This window comes from Ranitomeya variabilis, chromosome 4, assembly GCF_051348905.1.
Source record: "Ranitomeya variabilis isolate aRanVar5 chromosome 4, aRanVar5.hap1, whole genome shotgun sequence".
NCBI lineage: Eukaryota > Metazoa > Chordata > Amphibia > Anura > Dendrobatidae > Ranitomeya > Ranitomeya variabilis.
Window position 1 is genome coordinate 631484026 of NC_135235.1, and position 20916 is coordinate 631504941.

At 45.2% G+C, this 20916-nt stretch overlaps 2 protein-coding genes across 2 annotated transcripts in view; both read right to left on the bottom strand.

Moving 5' to 3' along the window:
• The window catches only part of LOC143768146 (uncharacterized), a 350260-nt gene that overhangs the window by 135034 nt on the left and 194310 nt on the right, over positions 1 to 20916 (bottom strand). The window lies entirely within an intron of this gene.
• On the bottom strand, positions 468 to 14245 carry LOC143767296 (gastrula zinc finger protein XlCGF66.1-like). Its single transcript, XM_077255522.1, has 6 exons — positions 14019 to 14245; positions 8676 to 8855; positions 8469 to 8592; positions 8291 to 8385; positions 6730 to 6820; positions 468 to 1806 (listed from the first exon to the last, which is right to left on the bottom strand). The coding sequence occupies exons 1-6, from the start codon at positions 14196 to 14198 to the stop codon at positions 1139 to 1141; spliced, it is 1338 nt and encodes a 445-aa protein (XP_077111637.1). The 5' UTR covers positions 14199 to 14245; the 3' UTR covers positions 468 to 1138.

A 20916-nucleotide genomic window follows, 5' to 3' on the forward strand; every position in this document is an offset into this window, starting at 1 on the left:
GGGTGGGGTGGGGTTGTTTTGTTTATGTTCATGATAGGGTAAAAATGACCTAGTAACATAATTTTCCATGTTAGAACGATTTCAGCTACGGTATATGAAACTTGTGTATATAATTTTTTTTATTTAAAGGGAACCTGTCACCTGAATTTGGCGGGACCAGTTTTGGGTCATATGGGCGGGGTTTTCGGGTGTTTGATTCACCCTTTCCTTACCCGCTGGCTGCATGCTGGCCGTAATATTGGATTGAAGTTCATTGTCTGTCCTCCGGAGTACATGCCTGCGCAAGGCAATATTGCCTTGCGCTGACGTGTACTCCGGAGGACAGAGAATGAACTTCAATCCAATATTGCAACCAGCATGCAGCCAGCGGGTAAGGAAAGGGTGAATCAAACACCCGAAAACCCCGCCCATATGACCCAAAACTGGTCCCGCCAAATTCAGGTGACAGGTTCCCTTTAAGTGGTGAGAAAGTGAATTGCACAATTGAGGAAAAATGTTTTTTCTTAACATTTGCTGAGAACCATAATGTTTTATTGATACCAATTTGGAGCACTTACAATGTTTACATTCCTTTTTATTGCATTATTTTAGGGAGCTGCAGATAAAAAATGCAATTCTAACATTTCATTTTATTTATGGCATAAACTTTTGGGGTTATTTAAATTTATATTTTGTTAGATCAGACTTTTATAAATGCAGTGATATCACCTATGCTTATTTTTTCCTTAACTGAGAAAAATGTGAGGAGGATGGAAACATTTTTTTTTTTTTTTAATATTTTAGTCCCTTTAGACGACTTGAACCTGTAATGCTCTGTTTGCTTGCTCTATAAACTTCCAGTATAATTTACGCTCTCCTATGTAGGTCAGCAATAGGCTAGGCTTCATAGCAATAAAAAGATGGCAGCAATGGGGGCCTTCAGCAAGAAGTTGGCTGACATGATGACCCAACGGCACCCCGTGGTGGCATCGCAATCATAATATTTAAATCCCATTATTGCCTATTCATTGAGGCATATAATTGCTTGAATAGTAGTCGGAGCTAGCACCAGTCACTATTTTTAAAGATTTTGCCACTAAAACACATAGGCAGTACTATTAAGCTTCAACAAAAAGGGATTAAATTAAAAATATAATGCCTACTTCCCTGTGTGATTTCTCTGATGTGCAACAAGGTGTGCTTTCTCTATAAAACATTTCTCACATTCTAAACATGAATATGGCCTCTCCCCTGTGTGACTTCTTTGATGTCTAACAAGATGCGTTTTTTGGTTAAAACATTTCCCACATTCTGAACATGAATATGGCTTCTCCCCTGTATGAATTCTTTGATGTCTAGCAAGAGATGATTTCTCTTTAAAGTATTTCCAACATTCTAAACACAGAAATGCTTTCTCCCCTGTGTGACTTCTCTGATGTGCAACAAGATTTGATTTCTTATTAAAACATTTCCCACATTCTAAACATGAATATGGCTTCTCCCCTGTATGAATTTTTTCATGTGTAACAAGATTAGATTTCTTATTAAAACATTTCCCACATTCCAAACATGAATATGGCTTCTCCGTTGTGTGAGCTCTTTGATGTTGAAGAAATAGTCTGTAATTTGTATTTTGCTCAGCAATCTTTGAAGAATCAGAAGATAAAACCTGCTGAAAAGCGTCATATGATAGATTTTTGCTCTGAAAAGCCGGAGATATATCTGAGATAATGGCATACTCATCATATGTATCTAGTGTGATACCATGATCATCTGATTTATAATTGGAAAATATCAGATGTCCCTCTGAGTTCCTGGTACAGTCATCTGCAAAGAGCAAAACTGATTTTATTATTTTTCAATAATAATGCCTTCAAATTATATGATTAATGATGATATACAACATACATTTTAGAACGTTTCTATGTAAACATATACGTATTTTTTTAATTATAAGACGCACTTTTTCCCCTCGAAATTGGGGGGAAAATGGGGGTGCGTCTTATAATGCGGATATACCTTACAGGTACCGTTGCTGCAGGCCACAGGCTGGGATGAGGTAGTGTTAGGCACCGGGATTCTCCCTCTGCACAGAGTAGATCCCAAGCCTTGTCTGCAGTCTCCCATTCAGCTTCGGCTGCTGCTGCTGAGCATAGACATCGGTCCCTGCATCTTGCTCAGACTCGTGCTGTTCAACTGGTTACTGCTGGCTCATCAGCCAAGTCTATGGTAGCCAGCGGTAGGCAGCGACAAACGGACTCTCTGGAGACTAAGTCCAGAAATCACCCTACTGAGCATGCTCGTGATGTAGCGGCATCTCATTGGTGGTCGGTCGTCAGTTGCTCTGGTGATGTGGCAGCTCCGGATTGGTCCACGAGCAAGGTCCTGTCCGACTGGACATGATCTGAACATATAAAAGGGTCTCAGAGGCGCTCATGGGCGCGCTAGTATCATCCTTACATGTGTGTATGGGACATTGCACCAATGTGGTCTTTTCCAGCATGTGCTCAGGGTCAGAGGTAAGCCATTAGAATTCCGGTTCTCCGGAGATGAGATTGTGTGAATTCTAGCCATTAGAATTCCAGCACATCTTTAAAGGAGTTGGTTGAGTGCGTTTGCTGATTGTGTGACCACTGTTTGCCTTTTACCTCGTTAGCGGGCTAGGTTCCCTTTTGAGGTTAACAGGGGTCATACCTAGCACCATTACAGAGCATTTATTCCATTTCTGTGTGCGAGTGACACAGCTCAGTTGCAAAGCATCTATTCCGTTTCTGTGTGCGAGTGACAGAGCTCAGTTGCAGAGCATCTGTTTCATTTCTGTGTACGAGTGACACAACTCAGTTGCAGTGCATCTGTTTTGTTTCTGCGTGCAAATTCAGTCCATGTGCTCTTCACACTGAGTGGCGTTTAACTCGGTTTGTGAAAGCAATCGCTCGCCTAGTGTTCATTCATTGCTTACTAGCAGCAGTTTTCCATCTCAGCACGGTGGACCCTGGGTTGTATTTGAGCTTTATTATTTATTTTATTTAGCGCAATCCGCCAACCCTAACAGAGGGTGTCCAGTGTGCTGCTCCGGGTGTCTGGCGGTGTTGTGGGGGTGCCTGGTGGTGCTCCTGGTGGTGGGAGCCCCCCGCAGCACCAGAGACACCAGCAGCAGCACCAGACACCCCCCGCAGTGCCGGGCAGCAGCACCGCCGGACACCTGCAGCAGCACCGCACATCGGAAAACTTCCTCATCCCAGCCTGTGGCCTGCAGCATCACTCCACTCCTGCCTCCTCCAGCAGCAACCCTGGGACCCCACTTCACTGCAGCCAACAGCCTCAGTAAGCAGTAAGACGCATGGATTATAAGAAGCACCACCATTTTATTACAAAAAACTTTTTTTTTCCTATTTTTCTCCTCAAAATTTGGGGTGTGTTTTATAATCCGGAGCGTCTTATGATACGAAAAATACGGTATATACAAATCATAGTAAGATTAAATCAACAGTTTAACCAGTTCTTTATGGGTGTTTTGTTTTATATTTCACTGTCAATTCTTCTTCTTCTTCAAAGAGTCATAACTTTTTTTTTCTTCCATCAACATATCCTTATGATGGTTTTTCTTTTTTTTACTGTTGTATTGAGACCATTCATTTTCATGATTCTATGATTCTGGTCAGAATATTGATATTTAACAGATTATTGATACTGGAAGGATCAGAGGTTTCCAGCAGAATTGTATTCACTGAAAAGCTTGTAGACCAGGGGAAAGAACCTGAGTTCTTTCAATGCTGACCATTTAAAAAGGTTTCATTGTAAATATCTTCAGACCCTGGTCCACAGAAGGGTCCATGAGCAATCTACTGATTCTTGGGTTTGCTATATTTGGTTTTTAATCATGTCTCTTGTGGTTTCCATCACTGCAGTAATTAAAAAAGGGTCAACTCAAAGAACTGGACAGAAGCAGCTTTTCTGGAGTTACAAAGGGCCTTATTTTCTGCCTCAGTTTTCCATTTGCCTGATCCGTTTATGTTTTTATACTTGGAAGTGAACACTTCTGTTGGTGTTAGTGTTATGAGCAGGAATAACTACTCTGTAGCAACTTGCATCGGATCAGCAATTGCGCAGTCAAAGATGCACTTTGAGTAAGCCACCACTGCTAGTCTTTAAGGGCCGGGATATTCTTCACTCATTCCCGAAGGGGTGGAGGGGCTTTACAGAGCCCTTCTCAGACTGCTGTTGAAGGGTGGATAGCATCTGATGACACGGACAATATGGAGTCTGGTACAAGAGTAAATCCAAAGCTAGCAGCATAAAACCAAAATGAAAACCAAAGGGAAATCCTGGGACAATAGCTAATAATGAAAAACCAATAATGACTATTAGCAGCTACTGAGAAACAACCAAAACCCAACCAGGAAGCACTCACCATACCACTACGCAAAAAAAACTGAATAAACATCACTGAACTGGATTAGAAGCAGGCCTTAAATATCCAGCCAAAAGATAAAAATCAAATGATGCATTCCTCCCAGTCATGTCCAGGAACTCACTCTCTGCTCTCCTGAACAGCAGAGTGCACAAATTCCCATCAATGGCGCGCATCAGGCAACCAGGAGACACAGTGTTCCACGTCCCCCGAGCCGCAAAACAAGTGGAAAGCACGGCTTCCCGTGTTCCCACATTGCTCACCACTTCCACAACACCACTGTGTGTAGTCACACCACCAAAGTGCGCAATAGCTCCAGCCCCAGCGCAGACAGAGCGACGGAGTAGTCTGGAAACTGGAGGAAGACAATTGCATCCACAATTTCACGGACGGTATTCCTAACAGTCGGGCTGTTTTGTCTATATGAAATATGTAGAAAAATCTGTGGATTCTTCTCCAAAGTCTTTTCCTCCACTGAGAAGATTTCCAGGATTGGTGACTGTGACCGGCTTGGTCCAATACTAGCCTGTCAGCTGTTGACTATCTATATTGAACACTTCTGCTCACTGCTTAAATCTTTAACAGGTTTGCTGATCGTTTTTTTCTCCTTGTTTGATTTCTATAATTTTTCCTTGTAAAAATGAAGGATGCCAAATTATCTTGTTCTTTTGGCCCCTAATAACTACTACTGAGCCTCAATAAACTATCGCCTCCAGTCAGTAAAGTAGCTACCGGGAAGCAGAGGGGGCGGTCGCCCCAGGACCCTGTACTCTGAGGGGGCCCACCCGGAGCTACGCCACTGTAACTGTATAGACGTGCACAGTGCACCCATACAGTTACACTCTGTGGCAGAGCAGGGAGACTCGATCTCCCTGCACTGCCACCCAGCCATTATTTGGTCACTGAGCGGGAGGGTCCCCCATCATGGCAAGTTCAACTGTATTGGCTAGATGCTGATCGGTCGCCCCAGGACCCTGTACTCTGAGGGGGCCCACCCGGAGCTACGCCACTGTAACTGTATAGACATGCACAGTGCACCCATACAGTTACACTCTGTGGCAGAGCAGGGAGACTCGATCTCCCTGCACTGCCACCCAGCCATTATTTGGTCACTGAGCGGGAGGGTCCCCCATCATCGCAAGTTCAACTGTATTGGCTAGATGCCGATACAGTTGACCGCATTGATGAGAGTGGGAGCATCATTCCCCCTCTCAGCATCTGACGTCACTGACGCGATTGCCAATAGCTGCTACTGCTCATGCGCCGGAGGCGCTATCTTGCAGGATTTTTTTCTCTAGCAAGATGGCGCCGCCAGCGCATGTGCAGTAGCAGCTATCAGATCACCGATAGCTGCTACTGCGCAGGCGCGGTGGGCACCATTTTCAAATGTTTCTTTTTTTAGATATATATATCAGGATAACCTGAAACACATTAATTCCACACACATTACATATGTGATTATGCTGCAGCGCAGGTGCCACCACTGGCGCCTGCCTGCAGAAGGGTTTTTTTTCAATATGTATATATAATATTCATTATGTAAACTAGGGGGCAGGTCACTGAGGGATCAGTGGCCTGTCAAAAGCCATAAAGATGAATATGTAAGCAGAGCACCACATGAAGACCCCCCACAGGCCACCCCGAAGCACTAGCATATCATTAACTCAAAATTGAAAATAAAGATTAAACAACAACCACCAGACAGATTTCATCAACCAAGGCATCATTTTAATCAATATAATAGTGCAAACCTGACACTGTCTGTAGGTTTCTCAGCACAATCCTGCTGACAGGTTCCCTTTAAAGCATAAATTGGCCAATACTTGAGAGCCCATCAGGCATACCTTTCTTTTATGGATTTATGGAACCTAACCTAAAATTTATCAAACATGCTTCTCCCGGGCTGTAAGTCTACATAATAAAGGGCTAGTATGAGATATGGCCACCTCTGAGCTCTCAGCCTTCATTTAAGAAAATATATACTATATAGCAGTAATGCAGTTCAAATTATATATATTGAATGTCTACAGACATCTTAGCGCTTACAGAGTGTTGCGTATTCTTTTGTTTGTACCTTATCCCCCTTCCCCAATCTACAAATGAAAAGAAATGGGCTGGCTGGGTTAAATATTCATATGTACTAGATTTTTTTACATAGGGAAATCCACAACATATCTACATTTTTGTGTGGATTATATTTTTTGCATATATTTCAATTTTTTTTTCAGTAAAATTAGTGACAAAAACTGTGTAACGAGCCTAAAATATACACCACATAATCGCACCAGTCAGTGACTGAGTAGAATCTGTCTTCTCGATATTTAGTGGTCACTACTCACCTCTGTAGTTATCTGCAGGAATCTCCTCTTTACACCACTCATCACCGCTCACATATGTCTCTGTAATATTAATATCGGGCAGATCTTCACTCTGAAACAAATATTTCAAAAGTCACAGACACATACTGTAGACATTGTGTACAATATTTTTGAAGACCAGAAAAGAGTAATTAGCATGAAGACTTAAAAAGACATGACAGCAGTACTTATCACAAAGCTTCATGTCTCATTTAGAAAATCAATTTGTCGGCTCCTAATTCTAACCAGCAGTCTCCATAACCAGAAAATTGTGAGAAGATCCAAACAACATCTAATGTCTAATGTCTATGATCAGCTTCACCATGTCATCTCCACCAATTATGAATGGCCACCTTATTAGAGACACCAATCTAGAAGTGCATAGGACCTCCCATGGCTCTTGACTCTCTATAACCTTAAGGTACCTTCACACTAAACGACTTTGCAACGATAACGATAGCGATCCGTGACGTTGCAGCGTCCTGGATAGCGATCTCATTGTGTTTGACACGCAGCAGCGATCTGGATCCTGCTGTGATATCGCTGGTTGTTGCTGAAAGTCCAGAACTTTATTTGGTCGTCAGATCGGCGTGTATCGTCGTGTTAGACAGCAAAAGCAAGATGCCAGCAATGTTTTACAATGGTAACCAGGGTAAATATCGGGTTACTAAGCGCAGGGCCGCGCTTAGTAACCCCATATTTACCCTGGTTACCATTGTAAATGTAAAAAAAAACAGTACATACTCACCTTCTGATGTCCGTCAGGTCCCTGGCCGTCTGCTTCCCGCACTGACTGTGAGCGCCGGCCGGCCGTAAAGCACAGCACAGCGGTGACGTCACCGCTGTGCTCTGCTTTTACTTTACGGCCAGCCGGCGCTCACAGTCAGTGCAGGAAGCAGACGGCCAGGGACCTGACGGACATCAGAAGGTGAGTATGTACTGTTTTTTTTTTTACTTTTACAATGGTAACCAGGGTAAACATCGGGTTACTAAGCGCGGCCCTGTGCTTAGTAACCCGATGTTTACCCTGGTTACCCGGGGACTTCGGCATCGTTGGTCGCTGGAGAGCTGTCTGTGTGACAGCTCTCCAGCGACCACACAGCGACGCTGCAGCGATCGGCATCGTTGTCGATATCGCTGCAGCGTCGCTTAATGTGACGGTACCTTTAGGCACCTTTGCCTCTGACTATCTGTTTCTCTTATTTCCTTATCTTGACATACCCTCCTGGCATTTGACCCTGGACTGTTACTTGACCATGCCTTTGTCTTGGATTTCTGTACTAAAAACCTTCCTGGTACCTGACCTTGGACGTACTGATGACCCTGTCTCACGGCTTGTCCATAAATAGTGACTCATAGTCACACAAATAAAAAATTCAGATTAAGAACAATCCAAATATTTTGTAAAATGTGAAGTGAATTCAATTCACCTAAAGCCGATACTCTCATCTCTAAACCCTGGTGGATAAAACAAGACTTAACACAAGACCTTCACATCCTTCGACACATCATAGGGAAGATTTCATGACACCTCTCTATCTACCTGATCATCTTGAGGAACATAATTTTCTTGTTTACAGTCCTGTGGAAGAAGAGGACGGGGACATCTCTCTGGTGTTGTTCTCTTACTGGATAGAACTGGAGGAAACACATACAGGGACTGAATTAATTCTTTACATACAGATAATTATCGGCCATGTGTATTTAGTCCTGTGTATTACCTGGTGATGTGAGGGGATTGGGAACCTCCATCATGACGTCCTCGTACAGATCTTTGTGTCCTTCTAAATACTCCCACTCCTCCATGGAAAAATAGACTGCGACATCCTGACACCTTATAGGAACCTGACACATACAATGATACCGTCATCCCCCTGATCTCTTCATAGCGTTACTGTACAATGTCCCAGCACTCCAAGCAGTGTCACCTCTCCAGCCAGTAGCTCAATCATTTTGTAGGTGAGTTCTAGGATCTTCTGTTCATTGATGTCCTCATGTATCAAGGGGTGAGGTGGAGGCCCCGTGATTGGGCTCATGGGTCTTCCCCATCCCTCAGACCCAGGGTCCTGACAGCATTCATTAGAGGTCTTCTTCACTACTGTGTAATCCTTGTTAAGGAGAGACACATTAATAAATCTCACTACAGACATTTCCAGAGTCCTCACCTTTCCAGTTATTTACATCTGTTATTGTCACAAGTGTGTCATGTCCTCTTGAGGGAGATATGGGGTAGAAGATCACTACTTATTGTGAATCGCAGATCTTCAATTTAGCCTGTGTATTTGTGCATTAAATGGATTTGGTTTTTCTCCTTCGCCTCATTGAGGGACACAGCCCATGGGTGTTATGCTGCTGCCACTAGGAGGCTGACACTAAGTGAATACAAAGAAAGTTAGCTCATCCTCTGCAGTATACACCCTCATACTGGCTCCCAGAGTACCAGTTCTTGCTTAGTGTCCGTAGAAGGCACACGGGTCTGGTCTTCAGACCAAAAAATCTTTTTTTATTTTACTTTTCTCAGTGTACCTAGTTCCCCTGAGTGGGCTTCGTCACTGTCGCAATCCATGGCTTCTCTGGCCAAAGAGATTGAATCCCTCTGTGGATCGGAGCGTTCGCAGGACCGATATAGATGGATCCTCTCCTACACGGGAGCCGTCGGCTATCAGGAGCCGCAAGTATCCTAGAAACGTACAGGCGTCTAGAAAACGGATCCCTAGTATGTTACCCGAGCAATCACGTGCCTTGGCGTCAGTGAGCTCTGTTTCTCGATCTCTCTCACCAGAGATTTGCAGCGAACAAGACTCTGAGTATGAAGCAGATGTTTCCTTGGATTTAGACTCGACAGAGTTCCAGAAAAGGGTGGATTCGCTTATTGAGGTCGTCAACCAGACTCTGAAGGTTGATGAGAATTCCTGTTCTGTCCCAGATCAAGCAATGTCCTTAAAGAGGACTAAACGCCCTCATACAGCATTCGTCATTCATCCGGGTGTTCGGGTTATAGTTAACCGACGCAGGGAGCGATTGGATAAACACCTCACAGGTCGGAAGCCTCGGGAGGCGAGGTACCATTTTTCAGCTGATCTGCGGGAAGATTGGGATGAATCTCCTGCAGTAGATCCACCAGTATCTCACCTGACATCCAGAACCCATCTATCCTGGCCAGATGGATCATCAATTAAAAGTCACACGGACTGTCAGAGAGAGAATCTGGCTTGCTCCGTCTTTCAGGCCTCGGGTTCAGCACTCTGTCCATCGTTTGCTGCGGTGTGGGTAGCTAAAGCGATGGTCTACTGGACGCCTCTTTGGATGCAGCTAGCTGCACTGCACTATCAGCGGCAAATGCCATCACGGTCAGAAGGATATTATGGCTTAGAGATTGGCCAGCAGACTCTGCGTCCAAAAACTCTGACATCTCTTCCTTACCAGAATGGCTGTTTATTTGAAGAGAAGCTGATTTGAAGAGAAGCCGGATCAGCTTATCTCTGATGCTATGGGAGGAAAGTGCAAATTTCTTCTCCAGCAAGGCTTTGGCGTCTTTTTCGGCATCAGCAACAAATCCATTTTCAGTCCTTTTGCATCAATCCGGGCTGGTCCACTACCACTATCTCTTCCGGATCAGGGCATTCCCCACGCAGGGACAAAGGATCCCAGGTCTGCTATAGGCCCAGCCAGCAGTGGAAGGGTCGATCCAAACAGTCTAGATCTAAGGGATCTAGGTCCCAGAGCTTTTCCGTCCAATGACTCCTGGCATTATCCGATCGACACCAGCAGGATAGGCAGCCGGATCCTCTTGTTTCGTCAGGCCTGGCTTTCCATTGTTCATAACGAATGGGTCAGAGACCTGGTGTCTTCCAGATAAAAAATGGATTTTCCCTCCATATTTTTGGCCCCCTCACTAGAAATTCCTGTGCTTTGCCATTCACGAACAGCATTTTCAGTTCACGGCCTTACCCTTTGGCCTCGCTACCACTCCCAGAGTGTTCTCGAAGGTCATGACGGCCGTCATGTCCATTTGGCACTCTCCGGCCGTGGTCGTTTTGCCCTACTTGGTCGACCTTCTAATCAAGGGTCCGTCCTTCCAGGACTGTGCGGAGTGCTTTCGTATCACTTACAATACCATTTCTCACCTGGCTGAACAATGTAAGCAGCCCTTCAACAAGGAGCCCATGCACTTTGCCACTCATCCCGTCATTCCATCCGGTTTACCATAAGGGTACTGGGTAAAATGGTGGAAGCAATGGAAGCGGTCCCCTTCGCTCATCTGCATCTCCATCCCCTCCAGCATGCTCTTCTGGCAGCTTGGGACAGGAGCCCGTTCTCTCTCTACCGCCGATGCTGCTTGCCCTACAGGTCAGGCAGCCTCTCGGGGTGGTCATTGTGGTCTTCTATCATCCAGGGGGAACCCTTTCTCCCAGTTCAATTGCTAATGATGTCTACCGACGCCAGTCTCCTTGGCTGGGAAGTAGTCTTTTGTCACCACACGGCTTGTTCTGGAAATCCAAGCAATCCGGGTACCCCTGCAGCAGTTCCATTATCTCCTGGAGGGTCACCCTATCCGAATTCTCCTGGCGAGTCACCCCATCCGAATTCTATACGACAAAGTCACGGCTGTGCCATATATCAATCATCAGAGGGGTACCCGCAGCAGGACGGCTATGCGTGAGATGGCCCATATTCACAATGGGCAGAGAGGAGCCACTCTGCATTTTCAGCAGTGCACAAACCAGGCGTAAAAAAAACAAAAAAACTGGGCTGCAGTTTTATCTCAGCCGCCAAGTTCTCGCCTCAGAACAGTGGGAATTTCACCTGGAGGTCTTCGACAGATCTGTATTTCTTAGGGAACACTGGATGTGGATCTGATGGCTTCAAGATTGAACGCCAAGGTACTCACCTTCTTAGCTTGGTCTCGAAATCCAAAGGCCATCGGGGTGGATGCACGGTTTTCTCCGTGGCATCAATTTCGTCTTCCATATGTGTTTCCCCCGCTTCCTTTACTTCCTAGGGTTATCAGGAAGATAAAGGCAGGAGGGGTTCCAGTAATCCTAGTCGCCCCAGATTGACCAAGCTGGATGTGGTATGTAGAGTTAGTGCAGATCATCGCCAATGTCCCTGCCGGATCGTCCAGAACTGCTCTGCCAAGGTCCGATTTGCCACCAGAACTCAGGGGCCCTATGTTTAACGCCTTGGCCATTGAAGCCTGGATTCTATCTCAAGCTGGGTTCTCTCATCAGGGGTTTCCACCATGATTAGCGTTTGTAAGCATGTATCAGCTCGCATCTATCACCACACCTGAAAACCTTTTTTCGCATGGTGCAGGGACCACGGAAGTCCTCCTCGTGTCTTCTGTGCTCCCTCCATTTTGGAATTTCACCAGACTGGCCTGGAATCAGGTTTGGCGCTCAGCTCCCTCAAAGGCTAGATCTCAGCCTTATTCGTTTTACTCCAGTGCATGATTGGTTCCAAACTGCAAGTGAGGACTTTCATTCAGGGGGTCTCCCATGTGGTACCCTCTACAGGATGCCTTTAGAGGCCCTGGACCTTAGCTTGGTTCTGAGTGCTCTTCAAGTGATGCCTTTTGAACTGTGGCAGGAAGTCTCGCTGACAGTTCTGTCTTGGAAAGTCACCTTTCATGTAGCAGGGACGTCTATCAGGCTAGTCTCGGAACTAGCTGCTTTGTCCTGTCGAGCTCCTTTCCTGATTTACCATCGGGACAAGGTGGTCCCGAGACCGTCTTCGTCCTTTATGCCCACGGTGGTTTCGTCTTCCCACCTTAACAAGGACATTGTCCTTCCCTCTTTTTGTCCAGCACCAGTACATCGGGTGGAAAGAGCTCTTCACACCCTGGAGGTAGTGGGGGCTCTTAGAAGGTACATTTTGAGGATGGCGCCCTTCCGTAGTCGGATGCCCAATTCGTGCTTCCTGAGGGTCACAGGATGGGTTTAGCCGCTTCAGGGCCACAATAGCCAAATGGATTTGCACGGCTATTCACGAGTCTTACCGCATTAGAAGCAAGCCTCTCCCATCGGAGATTAAGGCACGCTCTAATCGGACGGTGGGCGCTTCTTGGGCCATTCGGCATCAGGTGTTGCAGAACAGGTCTGTAAAGCTGTGACTTGGTCCAGTTGCAAAGATTTTCGATGCACTTCAATATTCACATTCAGACTTCTGTTGCGCATCCTTAGTCAGTTGGTTCATGGGGTTCGATCTGTTATGTTGTTCCCCACCCAAGGACTGCTTTGGGACATCCCATGGTCTGTGTCCCCCAATAAAGCGAAGGAGAAACAGGGATTTTTGTGTACTCACCGTAAAATCCTTCTCTCCGAACCACTCATTGGGGGACACAGCACCCACCCTGTTAGTTTTTTTGGCTAGTTCTTGTTTTCTTTATTTTGATGTGTTGTACTCTGATATGATGTTTATGATCTCCTACTGCTTTTGCACTGAACTGGTTCTCTGGGAGCCAGCATGAGGGTGTATACTGCAGAGGAGGAGCTAACTTTCTTTGTATTCACTTAGTGTCAGCCTCTCAATGGCAGCAGCATAACACTCATGGTCTGTGTCCCCCAATAAGTGGCTCGGAGAAAAGGATTTTACAGTGAGTACACAAAAATCCCTGTTTTTTTGGTCCTGAAGAGGTTCCTTTCTATGCTGGAAATAAACTTGCAACTCCATTTTTAGCTGCTTCTGATCTGGTCTTGCCTCTACTTATAAAACTTGGCCAGACTCTCTCTGCCTTGCCAGTGAAAGCTTTGCTTCCTAGGTCCCTGGAGATGCTGTGCTGAATAGGAGTTCGTTGTTGCTAATGGAGATTCGTCTTCCTGTGCTGAGTGCTAAAGATAAGTGGCTGGAGTGGAGTTGTTGTAGTAGTGGTCATTAGTTTGCTGTGGTATGTGTGTGTTTATCTCCTGGTGTCTGTTACAATTTAGTTGTTACATTTTTATCCTTCCCTATATACCTCTCTGCCTTTGATGAATGTTTACATATTTGTTGCTTTAAGTGATCCCTGTTTTCTCTTTGTGTCTTGTTTGCCTTATATTTCTGTCGTATGCCTCATGGGGGGGGGGGGTAGGGACAGATCAGGGAATAACAGGAGCACAGTAAGGTCGGAGACTCGGGCATCTCTACCTTCAAGAGTACCCCCTGGACAGGGATAGTTAAGATCCCAGTTCCAGGAACAGTTTGAGGTCCCCCTTTCTTACCAAAGACTGTCGTAGCGTGAGTTATTTCCATAGATAAGAATGATATAATGTGACGTCATCAGAATCTCTCACCTCTCCAGTAAGCCGAAAGAGGATCTCTAGGGTGAGGTGTAATATCCTCTCCGCCATCTTGTCCCTGTCCCTCTCCATCCTTGTAGGGTCACTCAGGAGAATTCTCTTATATAGAAGATCTCCACTGAGAGGATCCGATATTGTAGGGACCTGAATGGGGAGAATATGATGTAACATCATAAAGATCCCATGTAAGAAATCTCCGGAGCTGTTACCGGCGTCACATGATCACTACATCAAGTCATGGCCCCGTCTTGCCCCCAATTATAGTCACATACAGAGATTTCTCACAGAATATCTCCAATCCAGCACCAAAAACACAGAACAAATCTAAAAGAAGAATCTTAAAAATCTTAATACGTTTGAATTCCGGTCTGAGGGTGAATGTTTCTCCTTGTGATGAGTGATGGCACTCATCACAAGCGTAATAAGTATAAGCGTAATAAGTATAATTCCTTTGGGAATTTAAATATTCAGATATCCTGTGTAGAGAGAAAGAGGACTTGAACTCTAGTGTCACCCATGGGGGTTGCAATCCTAAAAGTCAATATTAACCCTTTGATATGCATTGCTAAGGATAAGAAGCCAAACCAGAAACTGCATCTTGAAATGCACCAAAGCAAAACACCTAGTCTCAGCACTGAGGGGGTTAATGTCCCCTGCGCCCAGTAATGGGGAATCTCCAGCACCTACCTCCACCCACAGAGCCGCACACCACATATATGGCTGCTCTGTGCGCACAGGACCTGTGATGAGGTCACAGGAGGGGAGGAGTCAGGGGTCACATGATCAGGGGCCTCAGTGTATGCAGGACTCTGCTGTGCTGGTTGTCATGGTGCTGGATGAGGGGAAGTTTATGTCTGGGGTCAGGAGGGATGTAGGGTATGAGCACATGTTGAGTAAAATTTTTGCACCATTTCTGCATCTCTTGGCAAAAATGCACGTTTTTGTGCATTTTTACCCCGTTTTTCGTGTGTTTTTGCCACAGTTTTTCCAGTGCGTTTTTGCAACGGTTTTCGTGCATTTTTGCCTCTTGTTACCGTTTTTCATGTTTTTTCCTTAGTTTTGCCATGTTTTTTCAGCATTTTTGCACTGCGTTTTTGCCACGTTCTTTGTGCGTTTTTGATCTGTGTTTTTTATTCACTTTTGCTGCATTTTTGGTACTTTTTGCCTGTATTTCTCTTGCGTTTTTGCCTCTTTTTTTTGTGCATTTTTTCCCCCTTTTTGTGCATTTTTGTCTGCGCTTTTGCTCAGTCAGCACCAGCGTTACTGTCCCTGCCTTTGTTCAAATCGAACATGAAGAGGAAGTTCAGCTGCAGCCGTGGTTTCCTCTTTATGTTCAATTTGACAGAAGGCGCAGACAGTTATGCCAGCGCTAATTGGACGCTGGGCACCACCTGTAATGCAAAGACTCGAAATCGTGAGTGTCGACACTGCAGGAACGGCGCCGGCACTGGAGGTGAGTATAATTTTTTTTTTTTTATCAGGGCGAAACATTTGGATCGAGACGGGGTTGTCCCAGTAGTGCAGAGCATAGTGAGGAGGAGCTGGTTATCCAAATCAAATGCTGCAGAGAGATCTAGGAGAATCAGCAGGGAGTAGTGGCCATTGGATTTGGCTGTTAGTAGATCATTAAAGACTTTAGTAAGGTAAAGAAAGGAAACCATATTGTAGAGGTTAAAGAAGAGAGTGATCTGAAAGATATCGGATTAAATGGGAGTCAAAGAACTGTTCCAGGATTTTAGAGATGAAGAGAAGCTTAGAGACTGTTCTACATAACTGTTCTACATATTTTCAAAAGTTGTCAGGTTCAGTTATGAAATGAGCCATTTCTTAATGATTTTTACCTCCCGAATTCAAATTTGACGATACATTTTTTTAGTTGGCTCTTGTTTCTATTATAGCAAAGAGTTTTTATTTTACTGCTACATATACCGCATTTTTCGGATTATAAGACGCTACGGATTATAAGACACCCCCCAAATTTTGAGGAGAAAAATAGAGTTTTTTTTTAATAAAATGGTGGTGCTTCTTATAATCCATGCGTCTTATTGCTTACTGGGTGTTAGGCGCCAGAATTCTCCCACTGCATGGGGTAGATCCCAAGCCTTGTCTGCCTCTGCTGTCTCCCATTCCGCTTCGGCTGCAGTGGGAGCTGCTCAGCAAAGACGCCTGTCTCAGCCCAGAATCGTGCTGTTCGCTTGTAGTGATGAGCGAGTATACTCGTTGCTCGGGTGGTCTCCGAGTATTTCGGCGTACTCAGAGATTTAGCTTTCGTCACCGCAGCTGCATGATTTCTGACTGCTAGACAGCCAGAACACATATGGGGTTTCCTGTTTGTTAGGGAATTCGCACATGTATTCAGCCTGTCTAGCAGTGGCAAATCATGCAGCTTCTGCCAGGGCTGTGGAGTCAGTAAGCCAAACGTCCAACTCCGACTCCTCAATTCCCATGACACCGACTCAGACTCCCTCGTACATGCTTCATGTTTAAGTTTAAGGCTACTTTCACACTAGCGTTAACTGCAATACGTCGCAAATGCGTCGTTTTGCCAAAAATACGCATCCAGCAAAAGTTATTGCTGGATAAGTTTTTTCGTCATAGACTAACATTAGCGACGCATTTGCGACGCATTGCCAAACGTTGCGTCCGTTTTGCGACGCTTGGGCGTGTGGTAGCGGACCGTCGGGAGAAAAAAACGTTACATGTAACGTTTTTTGCTCCCGACGGTCCGCTTTTTCCGACCGCGCATGCGCGGCCGGAACTCCGCCCCCACCTCCCCGCACTTCCCCGCACCTCACAATGTGGCAGCGGATGCGTGGGAAAAATGCATCCGCTGCCCCCGTTGTGCGGCGGAGACCACGCTAGCGTCGGGAACCTCGGCCCGACGCACAGCGACGGGTTGTTCCCGACGCTAGTGTGAAAGTAGCCTAAGTGATAAATTTACTGTAGTAAAATGGTAACATCAGGCTTTTAATCTTTATTATGATACAATAATCAAGCCATTTAGATAGAACATAAAATATATTTATTGGAATACAACTTTAGAACAAAAAAAAACTTTGCATATTATATATTTATTATACACTATGCAGTAAGTGGAAAAAAACAGTTTTCAATGAAAACGTACTGAATAGCATTTGTGCAGTCTATGAATTTGTTCTGCGAAATAGTATCGCCTCCATCAGATCCTCCTTTATAGATGACCTCAAATCTGCCCTAATTATTTTAAGGCTAGAGAACAACCTCTACACTAACTTGGGTTGATGGCAAAGCAGTAACCACATGGGCAGCATCTCTAACAATTTCAGGGTATAAAGGAATTGCCTCGTGCACAGTCAGTTTTACTGAAGGATTTAACTCTTCTACTTCTTTGAGAGCAAGTGAAAAATTTTGCTGAAATATGGTCAGTCTGTTTTCTATGGGAGTGGAATCTTTTTCCCTTAAGCAACGCTTTGCCTGCTTCATGTCGTCCAAATATTTGTCAAAACCAAACTCCTCATCTGATGAGGATGAAGGAACGGCAGCAGCAGGACTGGCAGGACCCGAGTCCTCTTGCTCTTGGCCGTCCTGTAGACCACTCATCCTAACTGCTACCTCAATTAGAGCTTCTTTTCCTTTAGTAAGCTGTTGAACATCCAGCAATATACGATGACTTGGGTCCACATAAACAGCTGCCAGAAGAATTTTATTTTTTAGTAGCAGTGTCTCTCTCCGTTTCATTGAAGCAGCAATGCCATCTGTGATTAAACTTCCTCTTTAGGACAGGCAAAACCACAAGTTCTTCCACTCCTTTATAAAAATGTCAGGAGTTAAATCTTCAGCTTGTAACTTTTTAGTCACTGTAAATGGGAGATGAAGCAATTCCTTCAATTCAGCCACCTGTGTCCATTGACCTTCATGTAGTGTTATCTGAGGGTTGGCCATATCTACAAGGAAGGGTTTCAGCTCAAGCAATCGCTCAATCATAAATAGGTGCTGCTCCACCGAGTGGCTTGATCCACAATTGCCTCTTTTCCAACACATCTCTTCAAGATTTAATCAATTTTAGGGATTCTGGCAGCAATAGCCAATTTCCTCACTTTGCTAATCAGAGTTCCAGCATGTCCCTCTTGCAAACTCTCTAAGGCTACGTTCACATTTGCGTTGTGCGCCGCAGCGTCGGCGACGCAACGCACAACGCAAATGTAAACGCATGCACAACGCAGCGTTTTGTGATGCATGCGTCCATTTTTGCATGGTTTTGGGTGCAGAAAAAACTGCAACTTGCTGCGTCCTCTGCACCCTGACGCATGCATCACAAAACGCAAGTGCAACGCATGTCCATGCGCCCCCATATTAAATATAGGGGTGCATGACGCATGCGGCGACGCTGCGTTGCCCGACGCTGCGGCGCCGAACGCTAATGTGAACGTAGCCTTATTGACAGCTGCAGTGTGTGCACAACACAGCTCATATGATGAATAGGAAGGAGGTGTGAAGCAGCTTCAACAAGATCATCTAATTGTAAAGAATAATTTTGCTGTTCTTCTAGTAATATCTGTGCTGAATCAGATTCCAGAACACACACACACATATATATGTTTTCATCGATCCTGTTACTGTATTTCTGAATTTGAGATGTTAGAAAACATCTTATATTCTATGTATAGTGTATATAAGTCATCAGAGCAGCTAATTTCTCCAAACGTGAGCTAAGAGAAAAAACAAACTAAAACAAGCATACAGAGACAACATATACTGGAATATTGATTTATGCACAGTTTATTGAAAGTTTAGATATGCTTTAAGAAGTACTTACCTTAATCCTGCATTCCTGTTCACTCCAGAAATTCTGAGATGAATGTAGGCTTTCCTTCCCTGTGTGTTAATTTTTTCCCCGTATCTGTAGAGGAGCTTCACTACTTATGAACATAAACTGCAGCACAGATTCATCTCGGTTAAAAGTCTAGATCTTAGATCAGGAATAGGACAGACATTTATAGGACATTTCATAACTTTCCCAAATTCTTATGAAAAAAATATTCCTCACAGACTGCATTGAACTACTGTACCCAATTTATTATATATTTTAGGAGTCAGACTCCAACTCTGACTCCACCAAAATGGGCTCCGACTCCACAGCCCTGGCTGCGGCGACAACTTAAATCTCTGAGCATGCCAAAATACTCGGAGACCACCCGAGCATGCTCGGGAAAACCCGAGTAACGAGTATACTCGCTCATCACTATTCGCTTGGTTACTGCTGGCTTTCCAGCCAAAGCTACAGTAACTAGCAATAGGCAGCGGCAAGCAGGCATTCCAGAGGCTGTCCAGATATCACCCTACTGAGCATGCTCGTGAGGTGGCGACCTCTCATTGGTGGTTGGTCGTCAGCTGCTCGGGTGACGTGGCAGTTCCAGATTGGTCCACGAGCAAGGTCTCCTGGAGCACGAGTCGGTGCACTAAGATCATTTGTGTTATGTGTGTGAGTGGATACGCCACCACTCTGTCTGCACGTGTGCAGCTTCTATCACGGCGATTGAGTGTCTAGGCAGGCAGTGTATGGTGGGAACTCCTGCTTGGCTTAGCATCTGACTCCGGTCATGTGTGCGTTTAGCACAGCTTAGTGTCAGAGCAAGCACAATTACCTACCTAGAAGTCTCTGGGGGGTTACTATAGGGTCCCCAACTAGCGTCATTGTTGCTCTACTCCTGTGTCGTCTAACAAGGTATAGCTCTGAGTGCTCTCTTGTACAGTACTGCTCTGTGGAGTAACAGCTCAGCTTTAAGAGCCCTTTGGTACAGTACCGCTCTGTGGAGTAAACAGAGCTAGTTACTTTGCGCACCATTTACATTGAGTGACTTAACTCAGTGTGTTTAAGGTGCTTGCTCGCAATCTCGCTCTGCCATTGTTCACTAGCTGCGGTGTACCATCTCTGTACGGTGGACCACAGGTTGCGATCGCACTTATTCATACTTTATATTTAGTGCGATCCGACAACCCTAACACCAGGGGTGGTGGCTGTGGTGAAGCAGGGTCCCAGGGTCGCTGCTGGAGGATCTCCGTGCTGAGATCTCATCTCCTGAGATCTTGGTGCCGAGATCTCCATCTGCGCATGTGCCGCTCCCAGCGGCCATTTTCCTGGAGTCCACCGCACAGGAAACCATGGAACTGCGGGGGGCTCCGGCCTGTCACAAAATGTCGGCAGAGCCCCCCACAGCATCGGACATCCCCACAGCAGCACTGGCCACCTCTGCAACAGTGCCGGACACCCCTGCAGCACCGCCGGGCACCAACAGCAGCGCCAGACACCCCCTCATCCCAGCCTGCAGCAACGGTACTGGTAAGGTATATCCGCATTATAAGATGCACCCCCATTTCTCCCCCCCCCAAGTTTTGGGGAAAAAAGCATCTTATAATCTGAAAAATAATGTAATTAATAAAAACCTAAAGAAATTAACTGGAACATAAGTTGGTGTGCATGCAGAGTGTAGGCGCATGTTCACACTGGCCACTAAACAGACAAAACCTAAGATAAAAGCAAATAAATAAGGGCTGAGAAGGAATGAGACCCCGACTAGTGTATACCCAGCAATGGGCAACTATATAAACGTAATGTCCAGCTCCAAGAAAAGCTGAACATCTCAGCCCTTATTCACATTTACGTAATTTTGACATATGTAGAATTGTTAATACTAGCAGTTAGGACCATCCTGAATAGGGTCCGCGTGATTTGGTAGGGTGGCTTTTATTTATTTTTTATTAAAATTATGTTAATCAAGTACCCTATGTTATTTTGATGCATTATTGAGATTTAATTACTGCAGGGTATTTGCTCACTTTGTCAGGCTGCTGCAGTGCAGTACAGCGCAACCTCCACCAGGGGGAGCTTGAGAGGAAAGTGAGACTGCACACA

Coding starts and splice junctions, on each gene's coding strand:
- LOC143767296 (XM_077255522.1), bottom strand. CDS start 14,198: ATGATGTTACATCATATTCTCCCCATTCAGGTCCCTACAATATCGGAT. Junction 8,856..14,018: donor TCTTTCGGCTTACTGGAGAG/GTGAGAGATTCT, acceptor CTCCTTAACAAG/GATTACACAGTAGTGAAGAA. Junction 8,386..8,468: donor CAATCCCCTCACATCACCAG/GTAATACACAGG, acceptor TGTTTCCTCCAG/TTCTATCCAGTAAGAGAACA.